At 64.4% G+C, this 21,211-nt stretch overlaps 1 protein-coding gene across 1 annotated transcript; it reads left to right on the forward strand.

Moving 5' to 3' along the window:
• Positions 1-8,172: 8,172 nt before the first annotated feature.
• Positions 8,173-15,423, forward strand: TNNT2 (troponin T2, cardiac type; the record flags this gene model as incomplete). Its single annotated transcript, XM_082667499.1, has 13 exons — positions 8,173-8,206; positions 8,315-8,478; positions 8,975-9,173; positions 9,524-9,556; positions 10,367-10,400; positions 11,511-11,571; positions 11,764-11,880; positions 12,266-12,343; positions 12,800-12,937; positions 13,917-14,026; positions 14,419-14,509; positions 14,893-14,933; positions 15,208-15,423. The coding sequence occupies 13 exons, from the start codon at positions 8,173-8,175 to the stop codon at positions 15,251-15,253; spliced, it is 1,146 nt and encodes a 381-aa protein (XP_082523625.1). The 3' UTR covers positions 15,254-15,423.
• Between the last annotated feature and the right edge of the window lie 5,788 nt (positions 15,424-21,211).

Genomic DNA, 21,211 nt, shown 5'->3' on the forward strand with positions numbered 1-21,211 from the left:
ATGACTTCAGCTGGTGACAGTGTGAGGACAGAGTGTGCAGCCTGGGGGTGCCTGGGTGACAAGGTGGGGGGAGGCCCCTCGAGGAGGTGACAGCCCACTCCCTCCCACCCACACTCCGGGCCCCGCCTGCCTGCCTTCCTGCCCGGAGACCCGGGACCTCACCAGCAGCCTCTCCTGTGGGTCCTCACATGTGCAAGCACCGTAACCAGCATCTGCTTCTGCCAGTAAAATTCTGGCCAAGCACCATCTGTTTTCTCTTCGTTCCCCTCTACCGTCAGCACGAGGAGGTGACGTTACATCTGTTTGCAGGGACGGGGCGTCCACGGCAGGTCGGATGTGGTGGCTGGAGGGTGGTTAGACTCACCGGCTGAGCGACTGCCACCCACGGTCCGAGTCAAATTCCCACCTTAGGACACTTACTGAGAGCCTCACACAGTCAGTCCACGGATGCCAAGAACCTACCAGGTTTTCCCTGTGGGGATTCAGGTGGCCAGATCTCTGTCCCGGGCATCCGTGCAAGCGAATTACGTCCCACGTGAAGGATTGCTGAGCTCACAAGGAACGCACTGAAGTAGCTCAAGTTACGGGAGGGCTCAGGGCCAGCGATTCCTAACTTCCAGGAGATTCCAGGCCAGGGCACAAGACGAGGCTAAGGTCCTGGTGGGCTGCACCAGGAGAACGGGGGTGGGGCATCCCCCCTCTTTCCCGACAGCTTGGCTGCACTCGCTGTTCCTCCCTGATCCCCGGGAAGCCGGCAGCAGGCTTGTGGCTTCAGCCTGCCCCGCCCCGGATCTGCTGGCAGCGTAAAGGGCCCCATGGCAGGGATTGAGCCTGGAGGTGGGGAATCAGACCACTGGGCTCAGAGGCCACCGGGGACCATGGAAGGACAGTTTCAGCTGAGTCTGATAGCACAGTGGGGGCGGGGCATGTGGAGGACCCTTTCAAGGGCGTCGGCGGTGGACGCGGCATGTGGCTCCCAAGGCAGCCACGTATGTGCAGGCAAACTCCAAAGCCCTGGACGCTGGCCTCGCGGACCTTGTGATCTAGTGGGTTTAGCAGATGATAGTCCCGTGTGGCCTAACTTTAAAGCCATAGTGGCGTGAACTTCAACCGTCTTCCCTGCCCCTCCACTCAACCAGCTGCCTCTTTGAGGAGAACCCTCATTCTTGGCTGGATGTCCGACCTTGAACCTGACCTCCTGTATCGGGTTTAACCCCTGCCCAGTAAGGAGGGCTTGCCACGTGGCTTGGGGGTCAAGGAGAAGACCCACTCTGCAGATGTGCTCACTGAGGCCAGCAGAGCCTGCCTCCCCCACAAGGCTGCTCGTCCTGCTAGAAGCGGCCAGTAGCCTGGAAGGCGCCTTCATCCACAGCATCACTTCAGTCGAGCTGCAGACGAGCCCCGCCTCTGCTCCCGAGACCCCCGCCCAGAGACTGACCAAGCGTCTTGCGCCCCCGGCCCTGCCCGCAGCCTGCCACCCCGCCGCTGGCATCCACTGTATTGGGATTCTCAGGAGGGACAGCTGGTTTGTGTTACATGCCTGCTGCCTCCTGTCCCCTGCCTATCTGTCCTGGTTTTAAATAGCTTATCTGAGCAGCTGGACGACCACATGGGCTTATATGGCCTGGGGTGCCTGTTCCCTCAGCCCTGTCCCCGGCACCTGCCAAAGTAACAGCCAGCAGCCCCGCTCCCCCTGCCCCCGCCGCCCCCCCAGGGTGTCTCCTGCCGCACATTCCTCCACCGCGGGGCTTGGCTCCCGGCCGACCGCGTGTCTGCTTAAAGCCCTCTCCATCCCCTGCCCTCGTCCAGACCCTGCGAGGCTGCGGACACCGCAGGACCGGTCTTCGGCAGCTCCTGCTCTGGGTAAGGCTCGGGCAGACGCTGGAGAGCGGACGGGTGTCCTGTGGCCTGGCCCTTCTGTCCTGAGTCCCCGAGTCCTCTCTGAGAGGGTGTCAGAGCTGGGGGAGGCCCCGTTCCCCTGGGTGCTTCCGAGGAGGTGTTGCAGGGACAGGACTCTGAGACTAGTTTAAAGGGCCCTCAGGGAGAGGTTGGAGGCTTGGCTTTGAGTCTGGGATCTGTCAACGAAGGTGGTTTTGCTGGAAAGTCTTGGGTGAGCGGCTTTCCTTCCCCGGGCCTCAGCTTCCTCATTGGCAGGAGGGATAGATAATTGCCAGGCCTCTGAATACCTGATGCTCCAACCCATGGGGACGCCCCCTCCAGGCAGAGGGCCCCTGAGGCTTCCCGGGGAAGGGGTCCTTCTCGACCCCCAGAGAGCAGAGCGAGGCTTTGTTCTCATCAGTCAGAACAGTCCTTGTGGCCGAATTCTCTTTTCCCGGAATTCAGACACCGTCCTGAGGCAGCAGGGGCCCCTGGAGGCCCCTCCAGGCAGACACGGGCGGGGTTCATCCGCCCTCCCAGACCCAGGACTGCACCCCTCCCCAGGCAGGGCACGGGCTGAGCAATGGGGAGAGACCCCCTTGGGAGACCCCTTCATGGGGGGTGAACCCAGCTCACTGGGTTAGAGGGTTAACCCTGAGTCCAGCTGCCCCCCACCCCAGGGTCCCTGCGAGTGTGACCCTTGCCCCATCCACCTCCATACACCCCGGGAGAGCGCTTGCTCTAAGCTCCTCCGGAGGGAGAGCCATTCCCTCTTCTCCTGGGCAGGCTGAAGACAGACTGGGAAAGGGGCTGCCTGGAGCGCGGGGAATCTCAAAGCACATTCCTGTCCTAGTGCAGCTGGGAAGCACCTGACCTCCTGAATTCCTCCTCTGACCCGGGTCTTGGGTCTTATAGGGCAAGGCCTCGTTCTCTCCTGGCAGAAGAGGAATCTGAGAGGATCAAGTTGCCCACTGCCCCTGGCCTAGCTCTGCTGGTGGGCTAACAGCTGCAGGCTTAGGAAGGTGCCAGTTGAATGCTGGGGACAAGGGCTGAGGGATGGGACCCCCATTCCTCTGTTTTATAGACAGGTTAACTGAGGTCCAGAGAGGTTAAGTGACTTAACTAAGGTCACACAGCAAAAACTGGGTTTTAAACCCAGCTCTTTTGACCGCATGGCCAGCATCCTCTCTGCCTTCTATCATTTTTGCTTTACTCCCCAAGAAATGTGCCCCCACTCTCTTGGCCGTGAGGGAGACCGGCTAGAAATCAGCCTGCGGTGGCAGGTGGGGGCCCGGGCGTGGGCATCCTGGTACCTCGCCTGCCGGGTTCTCCACGGCCTCCAAGCTGGAGCCCCGCCCGGGCCCGTCGCCTTCCTGTCCCCAGTCCCCTGAACAATTGTCTTGGCTGCCTCCTCTGCTGAAAGCCCCCCTCCCACACCCCGTGGCCGGCAGGCTATTTTTAGGAGCTGGACAGTGCTCAGAGGAGCAGGGGGCGGTCTCCGGGGCTGTGCCCGATGGCTCTGAGCCGGTGGGCGGGCGGGCAGGAGAGGAGAGAGAGACCCCAAGCCCCAGTCTGGCCACGCACCTTCCCTGGGAAACCTCCCTGCGCCAAGGTGACAGACTCCACCCGGGGTTCAGGGAGGGGCTCCCCAGTTCTCGGGCCACTGATTCTGGCTACTTCCCGGGGCTCCAGGCAGTGCTTCATCTGCCAGACCCCCACCCCCTCTGGGCTGGGGGCTCTTCCCCTGCCACTGTCCCCGCAAGGCCCCATCTGAAGACCCTCTGGGGTATGTCTTCTCAGGACACCCTACACATCTGACATCTCCTCTTCTCACCCACTGCCACCCTCACCCGGGGGAGCCAGCTTCTGTGCAAAGCTCCCTGTGCCTGGCCCCGCCCTCACTGCCCCACCGACTCCAGCGAGGGGGGCTGGCCCGCTGCAGCGCTCGCCCTGACCCAGCAGGACTGGACGAGCTGAGCCAGGTTCAAAAGAGCAGCCGGTCGGAGGCTGCGGCGGTCTTCCGCCAGAGGGGCCGCGGGGCAGAGGCTCCTTCAGAACTTCTCGGCCTCGGAGGGGCTGCCTTGCAGTGGACATCACGCCACCCGCCAGAGTCGTGGCTCACTGCGTGTCCGCAGATGGGTGCCTGGGGCGGGTCTCGGCCGGGACAGTGGGGTGTGCAGGGACAGGTGGTGTGGGTGTGAGCACCGCTCTCCGTGCCGCTGTCACCGCAGGCTGAGTCGGAAGCTGGTGGCTGCAGCGCCGGGTGCCAGGAGCAGCCTGGTATCACCCCTTCGGGGAAGAGGGGACTGAGGTGTAGGGAGGTCAACGACCTTTCCAAGGTCACAGGCAAATGTGAGGCGGAGCCAGCGTTCCAAGCCAGGTCAGCCTCCCAGTCCCGTGAGGGCAGTCGCCACCGCTCCCTTGGCTTCTCCCCGTCATTGCGGGGAAGTGATGGTAAAACGCTTTCCTCGGTGTCGGCGTGGTCCTCACAGACCTCTGGGCTGGGCAGCCAGGATGCGGCCACTCTGCGCTTTGGGAAGACTTGCCCCAATGCTCAGCTGACAGGAGAGTCTTGATTTTCTGTTCCTAGTGTAGTAGGGGGAGAGTCTCAAAACGAGAGCTTCCCCAGAGAAACTCCATCGAGTTGGACTTTTTACTGAGCCGGGGTAGATAAACACGCTGCCGTGAGACCCACACCCACTTCCCAGTGTCCCCCGCGGTAGCGCTTGCACAGCCAGGACCACATCACAGCGGGACGTGGAAGCACCATCCGTGATCTACACGGATTCCCCGCTCTCCTTCGACTTTGTGTGTGTGAGCGCGAGGGTGGAATTCCCTTCCGCTTTAGCCCGTGCAGGCCCGAGGATCCACCACCACAGATACCGAGCAGTTCTAGAGCCACAGACGTCCCTCGTGTGCCTTTTCCTTCCACGCCCACCTCCCTCCCAGCCCCCCACGGCCACCAATCTGTTCTCCATTTCTACAGCTTTGCTGCTTCGAGAATGTTCCATCTCTGGGTGGAACCACGTGCCTCGGCTTTTCCTCCCCCCAGGGAGAGTAATTCCCGGGAGTTTCGGCTGGTGTGTCGGCTGCACCCCCGGTTTGCTCCTTTCTGTTGCCTAGTTACCGTCCATGCCACGCTGGGCCACTCCCAGGGGAGACTGCGTGGATGGGGCAGAGCTTCTCCCCTGGTCGCTGGGCAAGGCTGGCAAGGCTGGGGAGGCTTAGAGCTGGGGTTCAGACGGTCACCACGTGGTGCAGGGGTTGCTGTGCTCCCCGACAGAGGAGGCAGCGGGCTCTGCTGCCGTCACAGGCGGGTAAGGGGCGGGTGGTCAGCGTCTCGGGTGGACTGCGGGCCCAGCGTTCCTCGCAGAGCCGGGAGGCCAGCCCTCCGCCCGTGCTGACTGTTCTTCTCTCCGGAGGGAAGCGGAGACCATGTCGGACGCGGAGGAGGCGGTGGACAAGTCCGAGGGGTGAGTACCGGGGTCATGCTGGGGGGCCGTCCCCTCCGTGCACCTGGCCTGGGAGATGCCCGGTTGTGGGCTGGGGCCGCGCCCCTCTGGGGGCCCCGGGAGAGCTGCACCCCTTCGTTTCCAGCCCTGTGCCTCTGGGCTGCCCCGCGGGGTTGGCAGTAAAGAGCCCATTCCCGGGGCAGTGGGCTGCTGCTGGGAGCTGGGCCTCCCGAGAACGGACCAGAGAGGTTCCATGAGGACCCCGAGGCCACAGAGCGACCGTGCCCCAGGAATCCACCTCAGAGCCCCTGTGATCGCTGCCCCGGGCAGCCGCTGTTCCTGCGCTGCACTGTCCCCTGCACTGTCCCAAGCGCCGGGGAGGGGGCACACACTGGTGGCCAGTCACCTGCTGTGGGGAGTGGGTGCACAGGAAGGACACGAACGCCGGCATGGCTTGGACCCCGTGGACCTCCCTCCTGGGCATGGAGCGTGGAGGGCCTGGGGGGGCTGCGCCTCCTGCGTGGACTTGGACCCCGGGTGGAGTGGGTGGACAGAGCGCAGGGGACCAGCAGCTGAGCCAGGTTTCCTGGGGGTGGTCAGAGGTGGCGGGACCGGAGGCTGGGCCAGACCAGGCTGTGCGGGTGGGCAGAGCGGGCGGATGCCAGCACCCAGTGCGGAGGGCAAAAACTGGGGTCATCTTCAGGAAAAGGCCAGGGTGTGGTGTGTGGGTGTCAGGGGGTGTGTACACGTGTGTGCAGTGTGCCCTGTGCTCCTGACAGCATCTCCCCTCGCACCGCAGGGAGCAGGAAGGTAAGCGCGTGCCCCACGCTCACTGCGCAGGACAGCCTGCTTTGAAACTGATGGTCTCTTCTCTCCTCTCTTGTGGCCGTGTCTCATCCCCGGAGCAGAAGGAACTGTGGAAGGTATGGGGGACGGATGGGCGGGGGAGGAGGGGTGGCGTGGAGGGAGCGCATGGTCTCCGCCTCCCACTCTCAGCTGAGCAAAGACCCTCCACCAATCCCAGCTCCTAGCTGGGATCAGCCCGAACCCTGGTGCTCAGGTCTTGGGGCAAAAGGTTTAAACCTGTCTCTATCGCCCACCAGGTGGTTCACACGGAATCACTGCTTTTTTTCCAATTAATTAATTTCGCTTTTTTTCTCTAATTTTTTTTTACCACGTAAAGTTTTAAATGCACATAAAAGTGGCAAAAATAGAAAAATGCACCCCCATGCACCCATCACTCAGCTCCACAACCATCAACTTACAGCCCATCTTCTCTCACTCACTCTGTCTCTGCCCAGTACTTTAGAGCAGACGAATCCTCGCCAGACATCTTGACGTCACCCCATGCTTGCGTAGCTCAGTACGAATCTCTAAAAGATAAGCACTATTTAGAAAACGCCGCCGTAATAGCATGACCCACCTAAAGGCGTTCCGTTTAATGCTTTTTCAAATGAGATTATGAAGGTGTCCAGGTATCTGAGACACGTCACGTAGACACGAAGACCTTGTCACCTGGCGAGGGTCCACTCTGACCCTCGGATCTTTGCCCTTTTCCTACTTGTTGATCATTTTCATTATCATGGTCTCCTCAGCGTGGTGCCCCTTCTCCCTGCAAGCACCTAACCTTCCCTTCTTCCTGAGCACTTGACACATGCCAGTGGTCACGAGGCCTCTCTCTGTCCCTACAGTGCCCCCAGTTGGCCCAGCATGGCCCTGGGGCCCCTCAGGATTCTGCCCCCGGGGAAGGGTGGATCCTGCCCCTTAGAGGCTCAGCAGATCCTCAAAAGCATCACGTCAGCACGTCGTGCATGGACATTAGGGGGAGGGTCTCTGGGAGGGGATGTCGGCCTGCAAGTGTGCATAGCTGCAGGTGAACGGGGTGGGGTGGGCGGGCACAGACTCGGACTGAATTTTAGCGGGAACTTTCTGGTAGTGACGTCTGAGGATGTGGGGGCAGCTGGGGCGTTCCCCTTGGGGGTGTTGGGCGCCCACTGGGCGAGGTGGGAACTGAAACATCAGACGGGGTGGGAGAGGTGTTAACAAGATGGCCTGAAGGTGGACCCCACACCTGGCCATGTCCTTGCTAGCCAGCCCTCCCCTCTCACCCCTTCTGGAAGGATCTTCTTTGAGGTAAGGGTCCTGCAGGGATCAAAGAAGAGGACTCGGGCTTCCTTGGTGGCGCAGTGGTTGAGAGTCCGCCTGCCGATGCAGGGGACATGGGTTTGTGCCCCGGTCCGGGAGGATCCCACATGCCGCGGAGCGGCTGGGTCCGTGAGCCATGGCCGCTGAGCCTGCGTGTCCACAACGGGAGAGGACCGTGTACCGCAAAAAAAAAAAAAAAAAAAAAGAAGAGGACTCTTCAGGCCTCAGAGAGGACTCAGACCTAGACCAAGAGTGGAAGCAGGGGGTGTGGAGGCCAGGTGTGGAGGCGGGGGTGGAGGCGGGGGTGGAGGCCAGGGGTGGAGGCCAGGGGTGGAGGCCAGGGGTGGAGGCAGGGAGTGGAGGCCAGGGGTGGAGGTGAGTGTGGAGGCAGGGGGTGGAGGCCGGGGGTGGAGGCAGGGAGTGGAGGCTGGGGGTGGAGGCGGGGGTGGAGGCGAGTGTGGAGGCTGGGGGTGGAGGCCAGGGGTGGAGGCGAGTGTGGAGGCCGGGGGTGGAGGCCAGGGGTGGAGGCGAGTGTGGAGGCTGGATGTGGAGGCTGGGGGTGGAGGCCAGGGGTGGAGGCGAGTGTGGAGGCAGGGGGTGGAGGCGGGGGTGGAGGCTGGGGGTGGAGGCCAGGGGTGGAGGCCAGGGGTGGAGGCAGGGAGTGGAGGCTGGGGGTGGAGGTGAGTGTGGAGGCTGGATGTGGAGGCTGGGGGTGGAGGCCAGGGGTGGAGGCGAGTGTGGAGGCAGGGGGTGGAGGCGGGGGTGGAGGCCAGGGGTGGAGGCTGGGGGTGGAGGCACGGGGTGTGGACATTTCCGTGCTGGCCTCACCTCCCCCCCAGCTCCAGGCTTTCCAGCCCCCCGCCAGGAGTCCACCACATGTAGAGCCTCAGTCAAGGTCTTCATCAGCACCCCCTGCAGGCGGATCCCCGTGCCTAGCGCCACGCTGTCGAATGTGTCTACCCACTCGGAGTGCCTGACTGGGGCGGGGTCTACACCCTGCCAAGCAAGTGGATGAAAACAGAAACCCCCTGACTCCTTGGACCGTACATACGTCCACATGCGGGGCAGCTCCTTCCCCCACACGCAGTCCTGCTTTGGTCTCTTTCAGATACAGATGAAGGGCCTCCAGGGTCTGAGCCCGGGACAGGCGCTCCCCTGACCCCTGTGGTGCCGCACCGGGGGACGGGATGGGGAAGGGGGGCTGAGTCGACAGAAAGAGCCCGGTAGACAGCCCCCACCCCTTCCCTGGTGCTGCCCAGCACCCCCCTGGCCTTCCCAGAGGCCTCCAGGTGCAGAGCCGGTGTCCAGGCCCCTGAGAAGGAGCCGATAGTAAATGTTTTAGGCTTTGTGGCCACCTGGTCCCCGTGGAAGCCGCTGAACTCTGTTGTTGCGTGAAAGCAGCTTGGGCCGTGCTCCAATAAAACTTTATTTAGAAACAGTCTGGGGGCCAGATTGGGCCGTAGTTTGCGGACTTCTGGTTTAAACCAAGAACAGAGTAGCCCCCGTCTTGTCACATCAGTCACCCCCAAATTCACGTGGAACCTGGATGTCGCTGGCCCCCTCCCCACACCTCCGCCCCGGGCTCTGCCTGCCAGCATGAGTGTGTTCACTGTGTCTGGTTCACTTCTCCAGAACAGGAGGAGGAAGTGGAAGAAGAGGCTGGAGGCGGGACTGACGTGGAGGAGACCAACACAGAAGGTGAGGCTCCGCCCAGGCTGAGGGCGCGAGGGGCTCTGTCCTGGAGCCCGGGGTGGCGAGAGCCCCAGAGCCACTCCTACAGCAGCAAGAAATCCGCCTGGGCCGCGCTTTGCAGCCTGGGCGGCCACTCGTCCTGTCGGGGCTCAGCTCTCAGCCGCCCTGTCAGTAAACGCTGGCCACGTGCCCCTCTGGTGCCCGGTGGTCTGGGGCCCAGGGCAGGTGCAGACAGACAGCTCCGGACCCCAGACCCCCACAGGGCACAACTGGCTGAGGACCTGTTGCGGGGAGGCTCCTGGCAGGGGTCTGAGCTCGCAACCAGGACCTTTACTGATTTCTCACGTTCTCTTTAGAAGGTGGAGAAGACGAAGATAGAGAGGCTGAAGGTGAGGCCTGCTGGGCGTTGGGAGGAGGCGCTGGGGGGCCGGGGAGCCCCTCCAGCAGCTTGGGGGAGACCCCAGGGAGGCGGGGGAGGGGCTGGGGAAGGCAGGACACAACTCGGTGACCATGCGTGTTTGGAGGTCGGGCTCCTCCTTGCAGAGAAGCTGCCCCGGTGGTGCCCAGGGGAGAGGGGCGATGTCCAAGGGCCCAGGCAGGGCAGGGCAGGGCAGTGGTCACAGCCACGTCCACACACGAGGCGCCTGGAGCCCAGCTGAACCACTCGAGGGTGGGGAGTCTGGGGGAGGAGATCCCAGGCATGGATGGTCGTGGGGTGGGTCACTGCTGCGGTCACTGTTGGCTGGCGGCCTTCCCCAGGGGCGCAGGTGGCCCCAGTCACGCCTCTGGAGGGGCGCAGCCGGTGGGTCTCAGGGTCACGCCCCATCAGCTTCCTGGTCCCGGGCCGCCAGGAGGTCTGGGGGCAACCGAGGAGGCAGAGGCTCGGGAGGGGACTCTGGGGCCAGGACCCCCAGGGACCGTGCCCTGGACCCCTCCTCACCGTGAGGCCAGCACTGCTGAACGAGAGGGCCGTGCGTGCGTGCGTCTCCCGAGGCTCCCCCGGGGAGCAGCCCCGAGAGGGAGTGTGGGGTTTGCAACCCTGCGGCTTATTTCTTTGGGTGTTCCTGCAACCCGGGGCCGGGAGGGACTCACAGGTGGATGGGGAAACGGAGGCCTACAGGTGCCCGGCTCATCAGGGGCAGAGTGGGACCAGATCCAGGCCTCCTGACCCCGTGGCCGTGTGCTTCCCTTCTCTCCAGATGGCCCAGTGGAGGAGTCCAAGCCCAAGCCCAGGTGAGTGGCGAGGCCCTGGGAGCAGAGGGCTCATGCGGGAGGACAACTGGGACAGGACCGCAGTGCATGGTGGTACAGCGAGCAGAGACTGCCACGTATGGTTTTACAGGTTGTGCACTGCACAAGGGTCTCTGCCGTCTGCTGCCAGGGTGTGTGCGGTCGGGGGGGGGGCGATGGGGGCTGAAATCCACCCACACTCCATCACCAGTTCCGGGCCCTGCCCCCATCAGCACTGTGTCCATCTAGAGGAAAATGATGAACTAGCTGTGGCCCTGGGTGGACACCTTGTCCGACCCTACAGGAGAGCTAGGACTCCATCCTCAGTGGCTGAGGTGGGGCCGGGGGTGGGGGGAAGAGGGAGGAAAATTCGGGGAAGCCAAGCAGTGAGTGTGCGTCAGCCTCGGCGTGGGGTTCAGAGCGTCACCAAGGGCCACACAGGGCAACTTGTTGCCACACACGCGACACTGCCTGGGAGCTCTGGGTGCTGGGTGGGATGGGGGTTTCGGGAACGCCAAGGCCGCCAGCTGACGGTGCCTCGGCACATGCAGGCATCTCCCTGCGGTGCCTTCCGGCTCGAGTGGATGGTCTGAAACTAGCCCGGCCCGGAAGTCCAGCCCCTTCCCCGTTCCCCCGCTGCTCTGAGCGCTGCAGTGTCTCGGTTCAGCCCCACACAGATGAGGCAGACGGGAAACCCAGGCCCAGCGCCCGGGGCCTGGAGTCCCACGCGAGTGTGGGAGGGGGTGGGGACCAGCGTGGCCTCCTGGGCTCCTGGGGAGGTCCCGTGGGTCAGCCAAGCTGTCACCTGTGCAGCTTCTCTACTTCCTGGCTGGTGGTTTTGAGCCAGGCGCTATGTCTCAGAGTCTCGGCTTCCTTGAGTGAGATGAGTGGTTCCTGCTCTGTGGGTAAACGTGAGGGCACGTGCAGGCGCCGTGGACCCTGGTGCTGAGCGGCCTGGGGGCTCCTGTACGCACGCCATGCTGGTGTCACCGTGCTGGTGGCTGCGCAGCGGCGGCCGCGTTTCTGCAGGGAGGAGAGGACCTTGCCCTCCCAAGCACTGCAGCCCCTTGGTCCAGGGAGGGCTTGGTGCTCACGTCTCCTTCTGCCCACCAGGCCGTTTATGCCCAACCTGGTGCCGCCCAAGATCCCCGACGGAGAGAGAGTGGACTTTGACGTGAGTGGGGGCTTGGGGAGGGCAGGCCCCCTGGGAGAGAGCTCAGGACCTCCTGGCGGAGGGGAGGTCACGGGCGGGGGGCACACAGTGCCCGACAGTGTCCTGGGTCCGGCCCCAGCTGCTCTCCTGGACCCAGGCCCCTCCCCCTGGCATGGGTGCGGTGGGCAGCCTCTGAGCCCCGCCCCCCCGCAGGACATCCACCGGAAGCGCATGGAGAAGGACCTGAACGAGCTGCAGACGCTGATTGAGGCGCATTTCGAGAACCGCAAGAAAGAGGAACAGGAGCTGATCTCCCTCAAAGACAGGATCGTGGGTGTCGGGCGCCTCCCGGGGCCGGGGGTGGTCCAGCAAGAGCCCCTGGGGCCCCAGCACCCTACCCCCGAGGGCTGGAGCCGAGTCATCATCTCTGCCCTCCACCTCGCTCCCCCCGGGCCCCCCCTCGCCCCGCCACTCACGGAGGGGAGATGCGGTGACCTCCGGGATCCCAAAACATTCTCCGGGGGACAAGAGGCTGTTCGCCTTCCTTTCTCCCCTCTACCTCCCGTGCTGCTTGGCCGACGGCAGGACGTGGCCTCTGCCTCCAGCACAGGGCAGCGGCCGGGGCGGGGGGGGGAGACACTCAGGGGACACGGAGAAGCCCACCGACACTTTTCAGACGTTGACGTCAGTCCCACAGCGGGCGCTCCCTCCGCAGGAGGAACGGCGGGCAGAACGGGCGGAGCAGCAGCGGATCCGGGCGCAGCGAGAAAGAGAGCGGCAGAGCCGCCTGGCCGTGAGCGACCCCGCCCGGGCCCTCCGCGCGCGCGCAGACAGGGACTCGGCCCGGGGCGAGCACCCGCGCGACGCTGGGCGTTGCGTGCGCGACTAGACAGAAAGGCCCTGAGCGGTTAAGGCACCCCCTCCTCCTCCCTGCACAGCGCGCCCCCGGGAACTGAGGTGCCGCGGCCCCCGTCCTGTGCTGCTGCTGCCGGGGCCCCGCCCCAGTGATGCCGCCCACCCCTGGGGCTTCCTGTTCCTGGCCTGGGTGCGGGGACCCTCACTGTCAGGAGTTGGGACCCCGCTCGCTCAGTCCCGTGTCCCCGGCCGACAAACTGCACCACCAGGCCCCATGCCCGAGTGCCCTCAATCCCCAGGACAGTGTGCTTGGCCACAAGGACCGCCAGCGCCAGCCCAGAATCAGGGTGTCCGGCCCCCAGCCCTAATCCACTCCCTCCCTGCCGGAAACCAGGAGGAGAGGGCCCGCCGAGAGGAGGAGGAGAGCCGGAGGAAAGCTGAGGATGAGGCCCGGAAGAAGAAGGCTCTGTCTAACATGATGCATTTTGGAGGCTACATCCAGAAGGTGGGGGGCCTCCAGGCGTCCTGGGTCGTGAGGAGTGACTGTGCGCGGGATCCCGGGAAGAGATGTCCAGCCGCTGTTGCGAGACTGAGTTCTCACGCCAGACCCGAAGCTGGCCCTCGCAGCAGCTGGCTTTCCCTGGGAGGGACTGCTGGGATGAGCGCTGTGAGCAGAGCCCAGAACGCCACTGCCCCTCCCAGCCCTAGCCCCACGCTGGCTGGTGGAGCCGGCAGGCCCTGTGCCCCGTCTCACATCCACCGTGTGTGGCCTCATGCAATCCCGGAGCCTCAGTCTGCTCATCTGTAAAATGGGGTTAATGTCCACCCTGCCTGCTCTGAGAGGGTCAGACGAGCTACCCTGGAGTGCGGCTAAGTGCTGCCTGGACGCAGGCTGGTTTGCTCCTGGGAGCTCACCCCCACCAGATACCCCATTCCCAGGGGCGGAGAGATGGGAAGTTGAACTCTGCGCAGCGGACACATCAGAACATTTTCTTAGATGTCCAAGTCCCCAGCTCAGAACTGGGCCAGCCTCCTGGCCCCTGCGCCCCACGGCGACCCTACGAGCGGGGGCCCTGCTGTCAAACATCCCCACCCCACCCTGGACGCACGTCCAGTAACTAAGGTGGCCCACGGCACGGCTGAACCCTCTCCTTCCTGTGTCTCTGCCTGTGTCCCTGTGCCCTCCCCTCTCCCTGTCTCTGTCACTGTTGCATCTTTCTCTCTGGGTCTTCCTCTTGCTGTCCTGGCTCTGCAGGCCCAGGTGGGTGCCAGTCCTCAAACCCTCCTCCTCCTTGTAGTCTGGGGAGCCCCAGGAGGGGAAGGCATTGGGCTGGGGGGAGATGTGGGGAGGTAGGGGTCCAGGGAGCCCCCACCTGTCTGTTTCCTGGGGAGCCCAGGCAGTTGCTGGCCTGGGGGTTGCAAGGCCGAGCCTCTGTCCCCGCTGGGTTTGGGGGTGTGGGGATAGGAGGGGGTGTTCACTAACCCATTCCCCTGCTTCTCACCCCCTCCAGACGGAGCGTAAAACTGGGAAGAGGCAGACGGAGCGGGAGAAGAAGAAGAAGATTCTGGCCGAGAGGAGGAAAGTGCTGGCCATCGATCACCTGAACGAAGACCAGCTGAGGTGGCTGCCCGCTCGCTGGGGCTGTACCCGCGAGGGAGGGGCGTCGGGCCGAGGGCAGGGGCACCGGCTCGCCTGAGCCGCCAGGGGGCGCTGCCGCCCCACTTATTCCGTCGGCGGCTTTGGCGGGACCGCGACGGGCTGGCCGGGGCGGCAGAGCCCCGCTCCCCTTCCCCACCTGCGCAAGATGTTGGTGCGACCCCCACCCCTCCGCGCTTCGGGGCTGTGCCCTGGCGGCGCCGGTGCCCCGTCCTCAGTCCCGGGCACTGCAGTCAGCCGGGGTGGGGGGCCTTGGCAGGCCTGGAGTGGGGGGAGGGCCGGGAAGGGGAGCGGTCCGGAGCAGCAGGGAGGCAGGTGAGGCCCCTCCTTACTGCCCCCGCCCACGGCCTGTGCAGGGAGAAGGCCAAGGAGCTGCGGCAGACCATCTACGACCTGGAAGCGGAGAAGTTCGACCTGCAGGAGAAGTTCAAGCAGCAGAAATACGAGGTGAGCCGTCGTGTGACCCTGTGCCTCGCTCGTGTGGCCGCTGGTCTGGCTGGTGCTTCTGGAGTCTGACGGTTCGCTGCGGCTGAGCAGACACTTCCCGGGGTTCCAGCCCTGGGGTCTCCCCACTTCTGGCCTCGAGGCAGCAGCTCAGCCCACTGAGCTCGCACGACGGGGGGACCAGGATGCACCGGGCCAGGCCTCCCGGCGGAGGTGGTGGCGGGGACGCAGCCGCTTACTTCTCACCGTGATGGCCCGGGGCCCTAGTGTGGGGTCCCGGGAGAAGTAGCGGGGTCCCGGTCCTGCCCGTCCCATCCCCAGGCCAGCCGGGCCCTGAGCCCAGTGGGTGCCGCGGGGTCACTCTCTCTGGCCTCCTTTTCTTACAGATCAACGTTCTCCGCAACAGGATCAATGACAACCAGAAAGTGTGAGCATCCCAGCTCCATCCCCCCCCGCCCCCTTCCCCCTCCTGCCTGTTTCCCAGGCCTCCCGCCCCTTCCTCCTCTCCCTTAGGGTCCAAGAGCTCCCCACCCCCACCCCCACCCACCCCTGCCTGAGGCTGCTGCCCTGTTGAGTCTCTGGAGGCAGCTCCAGGTGGCCCCCCGCCCCTCTCAGCCCTCAGCAGCCCCCCACGCCCCCCACCTACCCACCGTGGAGGGCTGCCCCGCGTCCTGTCTGACCGGGCCCTGCTTCTCCTGCAGCTCCAAGACCCGCGGGAAGGCCAAAGTCACCGGGCGCTGGAAGTAGAGCCGCAGCTGCCTTCTCCCGGGGTCTGTGCCTCGCGGTGCCCCCGCCCTGCACACCCCCGGCTCCCGGGGTCCCCCAGCACTGGAGGCCCGCTCCCGCCCACACACCAGGAGCTGGCCCAGCCGGAAGCCGCACTCGTGCCCCACCACGCCCCCACGCCCCCACGCCCCCCCTAGCCAGTAATAAAGGCCACCACGCACCCACGGCGTCCTGTCATTTCTCTTTAGAGGGAGGGAAACTGAGGCCCACCCTGGCCTCGCAGGGACTCGGGGCGGACAGCAGCCCTCAGGGACACAGGCCCCTGGACCAGGGCTTTCGGCCGCTCCCGGTGGGGAGAGGGCGCGGCCTGGGGATGACCACGCTTTCCCCAGCCTGGGCCGAAGGGCAGAGAGGCTGTGATGGGAGCCCCTGGCGGCACCTCATGGCCCCCAGGCTTCACGAGTGAGTCACTCCCGGGAGCGATGAGGCCTCTGTGCACACCTGCTGTCTTCCTCTCTGGGCCAGGGTGCGAGAAGCAGGTGGAGGAAGGAGGCCAGTTTCATCAGGCGGCTTCTCGCGCCTCAGAGGCCTGGGCCCGTCTGCATGCCCCGGTTCCCCCCACCATCTGGAGGTCCTCTTGGGCTTGAACTGCGAGCCGGGGTCGCAGGGTCCCTGAGCTGAAGAGGACGGGGCCCTGGTCCAGTCGGCAGAGGACGCGGAAGCCGCGTGGGAGGGGGCGGGCCGCCCTGCTCTCTGGGGTCCCCTGCACGCAGCTGTCCCTCCGTCCGGGGTCCTCTGCTCAGTTCTCCCTCCATCTGAAGGGGCACTGCCTCCCACCCTCTTCCAGGCAGAGTGAGCTCGTTTCTCCCTGCTCTGCACACCCTGGCCGGTAACAGTCATGGTCTCGCCACCTCTTACGCACGGAGGGCAAGTTTCCTGTTCTCTGGGCGTCGCCCTTCCATGCTCGAGAGACGTGTGGGCCTCTTCGTCATGTGCTGTGTGCCGAGCCCCGTGGTAGACGCTGAGATGAAGAGGCTATGGTCCCAGGGCACCTGGGAGGGGTGGGGCCTGGGGTCTTGGCCTCATTCCTTGTTCATTCACTGAGTCATTCAGTAAATGTCTCCTGAGCCCCAAATGTATGGTAGCTGCTGTGCCGGGCAGGGGCGCTGTGATTAGACAGGGCGGCCCGACCCTCAGGAGTGTGCAGCCCCGTCGGGGAGAGGCACAGCAGCAGAAGGGTCCAGCTCCGCGCGATGGCAGGGGCGCACGGGGGCTGAGGCAGCGCAGACCAGGGCCCCCCGGCCTCGCCCCGGCAGGTAGGAGGCCTTCCTGGAGGAAATGGTGTCCTCACCAGGCCCCAGAGAGTGAGGAGGAGAAAGTCGGGGTGGGGGCGGGCAGGGAGGGAAAAGGGGCAGCACAGACACAGGCCCTGGTAGCAGGGGCCAGCCTGACGCGTTCACGGAGCCCGAGGGCTTGTGGTGGGACCGGGAGGGCCCCCGGCACCGGCCTGAAAGGGCAGGGAGGCAGGTGGCAGGACCTCGGGCCCACGGGGGCTCTCACCACTGCCCCCGAGAGACCCACCAGAGCTCCTGGGCACGGCCCACCTCACGCTCCCCAGTCGACAGCTGCACCAGTGTCCCAGCCTCTCCTCCGTAATGGTCCCCTCTCCTGCCACCAGAGAGAGGGGCATCGAGCCCAGAAGTGGACACCAGAATTTTCCAACCACCACCAAGTCCCCACGGGCTCTGCTTCCTGTGTCCCAGCATCTCCCTGGGGCAGCAGGATGGGATGATGGTGAGGTCTCCGTGCCGAGCACTGCCCCTCCCCTCCCGACAGGGTCCTCATGCCCGTCTCTCTGCTTCAGTGGGCATGGTCTTGCCTTTGAAAACCCCGTGCAGAGGCGGACGCGGAGGGCAGCTTCCCTGAGGCCAGGTCCCGCTTCTCTCTTCTCCTGAGGTCCCCCGGTGCCCAGGAGAGGCCCTCGGGTGCCCCAGTGCCATCCCCATGCAGAGCTGGCTGTGCTCTGACTGTGGCAGGTGGTCCAATCCCCACCCTGGCATCGTGAAACGAGCCCTACCCTTGACCCGAGTGCCGCCTCTGGCTGGAGGCCAGCAGGCCCCTGTGTGCCCTTCCGTTAGCACCACCCATAAGCGAAGGGTCTGGGCAGGCGGGCTCACCAAGGAGAGAGTGAGTGAGGGCCAGGGCCCAGAGCCTAGGGCAGGGGGCCCTTCCAAGTCCAAGGCAAGGGTGTGCGCTCTACCCATTCTCTCCTGGGAAGCGGGGGGACCACGACATGTGCACTGAAACCCTTCGATGGACTCAGGATGTGGAGGTGCCTGGGGTGGGGGCACACCCGCCTCTCCCTCAGCTCTTCCTTCCATCATTCTTGTGCTGTCCACGCAGCAGGGCCAGAACCAGACACTAAAGGTGGGAGATGGCCAGAAGCCGGCCTGGGTGTCCTGACCAGCTGCCCATCAGACACCTGACCCCTGCTATGCCCAGCGTCCCCTGTACCCCAGGCGCCCCAATCCTTCCGGGCCCCACCTTGCCCTGCTTTGGCCACACCCCTTGCCTCGGGGATCTGTCGGTCCCCTGTGTACCCACGTGCTCAGGGAAAATGACCTCCGGGCTCCGAGGCTCTGGGTCAGAGACGGAGACCCTTCCCGTCCCTCAGGCTCTCTCTCCACACTGGTGCGCGTCCCGGGCAGGGCTGGTTCATATTATGCCCGCTTTCAAGGTGGAAAAGCTAAGAGACAACAACGGGTTCTCCTGGGGCCTGCTTGCCTTGAAACCCAGCGCTTCCAGCTGGAGAGCACGTCAAAGTCCAGCCCTGCACTTCCCAGCTCTGTGGCTCTGAAGGCAAGTTACTTGCCTTCTCTGTGCTTGAGTTCCCTCATCTGAAACCTAGAGCCGCACCTGCGCGGTGACCAGTGCTCGCTGCCCATCAAGTGTGTGACGGATGTTGGCCGCTGTCTCTGCTAATTTGGCTGTAACCTGTCACCGGCCCCCTCCGGGGCTCAAGGTGTGTGGAAGCCAGGTCAGCAGCGCTGGGCCCTGGCTGGCCCTCCTCGTGCAGGGTCTACGGAGCCCCCAGAAGCCTCTTTTCTCTCTGGGTTCCAGGTCAGGCCTTCTCCTTTAGAGACCCCGGGGCTGGGGGCAGCACCGCCCTGCTGCTGCTGGCTGGCCCCGCCTGGAGCTGGCCTGGGTCGGTGCCACTGCCCACAGGAAGCGGCAGAACTGGCTCCCAGCTGGGGCTCCACCCCTGATACTGCAGGCTGGTTTCTTGAAAGGGTAGGGCAGGGCCCGCCCTGGGGCCGGGGGGGCTGGTGGTGCTCCTCCTGGCCAGACTCTCCCACAGGCCCAGGTGTCTGTGTCCCTGCGGAGTCGCCGTGGCACTGGCCTCTCTGGGTTCCCTTCCCCCGGGAAGTCCAGCCCGCCCACCAGGCCGACCTGGGCGGAGACAGCGTGAACTGGAGAAATGCTTGGGAGAGGGCAGGCTCACCCCTTTCCCCACACACAACACGCCCTCACGTGTTCCTCACTCTGCCCCCGTGCACGCCTGTGTTGGCCGCTTTACATGTGTCCTCTCTGGCCAACCGCCCACGGTCCCCAGGCCACATCCCCTGTCGATAGGGAAACAGGTTCAGAGGTTTAGGCGCTGTCTGAGGGCCGTTCACTTAGTAAGTGCAAAGCTGGGGTTTGAACCGGATCTACGGCTCCAGAGCCAGGACTGCCTAGCTAGCTCGCGGGCCTTGCTGCTGGGAGCACCCTAAACCTCCCCAACTTCAGAGCCCCCCCGCCCCCCCGGGAACCCTGGGAGCCCTCTGGGGTGGCCTGGGTCGATGCAGGGCAGGAGGGCAGAGCTGGGCTCTGCTCCCTCCCCACCAGCCCAGAAACAGCAGCCCCTCCTGGCAGCCTCTCTGCCCCCTTGGGAGCTGGGGGACCAGACAGGGGATGTGCCCTGTTCAGCAGGGGAAGGCCAGCCTGAAGGGCAGGGACTCAGTCAGGGGCCTCCCCCTTCTCGGGGCAATGACAGCCCATCCTTGTGACCACGTGGTTGGGGGGAATCAGGAAGCACCTGTCACTGCTTTGCTGCTGGGTCACCCCGACTGCACAGAGAGGGACCCCAGGGTGGAGGGGCTGGGCCTGGCTGCCCTGTATTGCTGGGGTGACAGGGACGCCCCAGGGAACGCTTGCAGCCCCCGCAGTCCAGCCAGATGGAGCAAGCTCTTCCGTTTGCCCAAACGTCCCACACTCTCCCACCGCCGCCCTCTCCTCCCTGTCCCTGGACGGCCCTCCTTCCCGCTCTCCCGTCCATGCCCCTTCCCGCTCTCCCATCCATCCCTCGGGGCCTCGCTCAAGTCACGGTTTCCCCAGCAGTCTTGCGGGGAAGACCAGCTCCTGTGGCCTCCCGGGCGATGCCTCCCTGAGAGCCCCACGCTGAAGGCCCTTCGCTCTGGGCCTGTGATTCAGACGCCAGGTCTGGGCGCCCCACGCCCTCCGCGGCACCCTCCCTGGAGCCTCAGCTCCACCCACCCGCTCATCCCTGGTTCTCAGCCTCCACCCCAATGGCTACAGGAATTTAAATGGCTCTCGTTGGAAGACGCAGGAGAAAACTGTTTCCACGTGGCGCTAAGCGCGCCCAGGCCCCAGGGGGCAGCCCCGCCCCGCGGCCCGGCACTCCGCAGACCGGCTGCCATGCACAGCTTCAGGGAGCCCCAGTCCCAAAGCCGTTTCCGCATAAAGTGGGGCCCGGGCACTGGCACCCCGCAGGAGGCGGGCAGGGCTGCTCTTCAGGGAAGCGGAGGGCGGGCTGGAGGGGGTGTGAGGCCCTGGAGGCTCGGGGCTGAGAACTGCCGAGATGGGGCTGAGATGACGTGCTGGGCTTGCGGGGGAGGGTCGGGAGACCCTGTTCAGCACCAGCTGCCGCACTCCTTCCCTCTCCCCCCCCACCCCTCCCCTGCCAGTTCCCCAGAGGAGCAGCCCACAGGTGCAGGTTGCTGAGAATGAAGGGAGGGGCCGCTTCATTTCTGCTCGGTGCTAATGGCCAAGCCGTTTTTTTTTCCTCTGGACTTGACGTAGTCACCCCTCTGGCTCCACATCTCCTACCTTCTGGGGTCCAGGGCAGGCGGTGAGTAGTGGGCATAACTTATTAGCCAGCTCCACGATGACACAGACAAATGATGTCAGATCAACATGAGGCCCTTGCTGTGCGCTGGGGCGCCATGCGTAATTCACGTGCGATAGCTCAGTCCCACGCCGCGTCAGGGCCCACGTAAATAACACCCTCTACGTGAGGGACTGGGGCTCAAGGAAGTTGGGTGACTCATCCAAGGCCACGCAGGGCAGGACCTCTGTTGTTTTGATTACGATTTTTAAATTGTTTGCCTGGTACGCTTTGTACCAAATTGGGTATCTGATAGAAACCAAGAAAGGTGTGTTTTTAAGCAATTGCTTCTGTATTTTAGCCAACAAAGGTTTGAATAATTTCTGATTATATGATGCAAAGTCTGCGTGCAGCAGTCCCGATGCTGGGAAATCGAGCGTAAAGTAACACTCACATGTGTCTGCTGCTCCCCGGGCGCCCTGCCGGCCGTCTGGCTCGTGAGCCTGAGGTCTTGCCGCTGTCCTTGCTCAGATTAACATCGGCCTCACCCCACTCAGCTGTGCTGGTTGGTTTTCTCATCTCTCTCCTTCTACCCTGGGAGCTTCCTGGGGCCCTGGCTCAGTCATCTGTGGAGCCCAGTGTCCAGCCCCATATGGTGAATGGATGGAGGAAGAGATCATTCTCATCCAGCCTGTCTGGTACAGGATTTGATCATCTGAACATCAAATATTGACGGGGAGGGGCTTCCCTGGTGGCGCAGTGGTTGAGAGTCCGCCTGCCGATGCAGGGGACACGGGTTCGTGCCCCGGTCTGGGAAGATCCCACATGCCGTGGAGCGGCTGGGCCCGTGAGCCATGGCCGCTGAGCCTGCG

The sequence above is a fragment of the Grampus griseus genome, assembly GCF_964374135.1.
Source record: "Grampus griseus genome assembly, chromosome: 1".
NCBI lineage: Eukaryota > Metazoa > Chordata > Mammalia > Artiodactyla > Delphinidae > Grampus > Grampus griseus.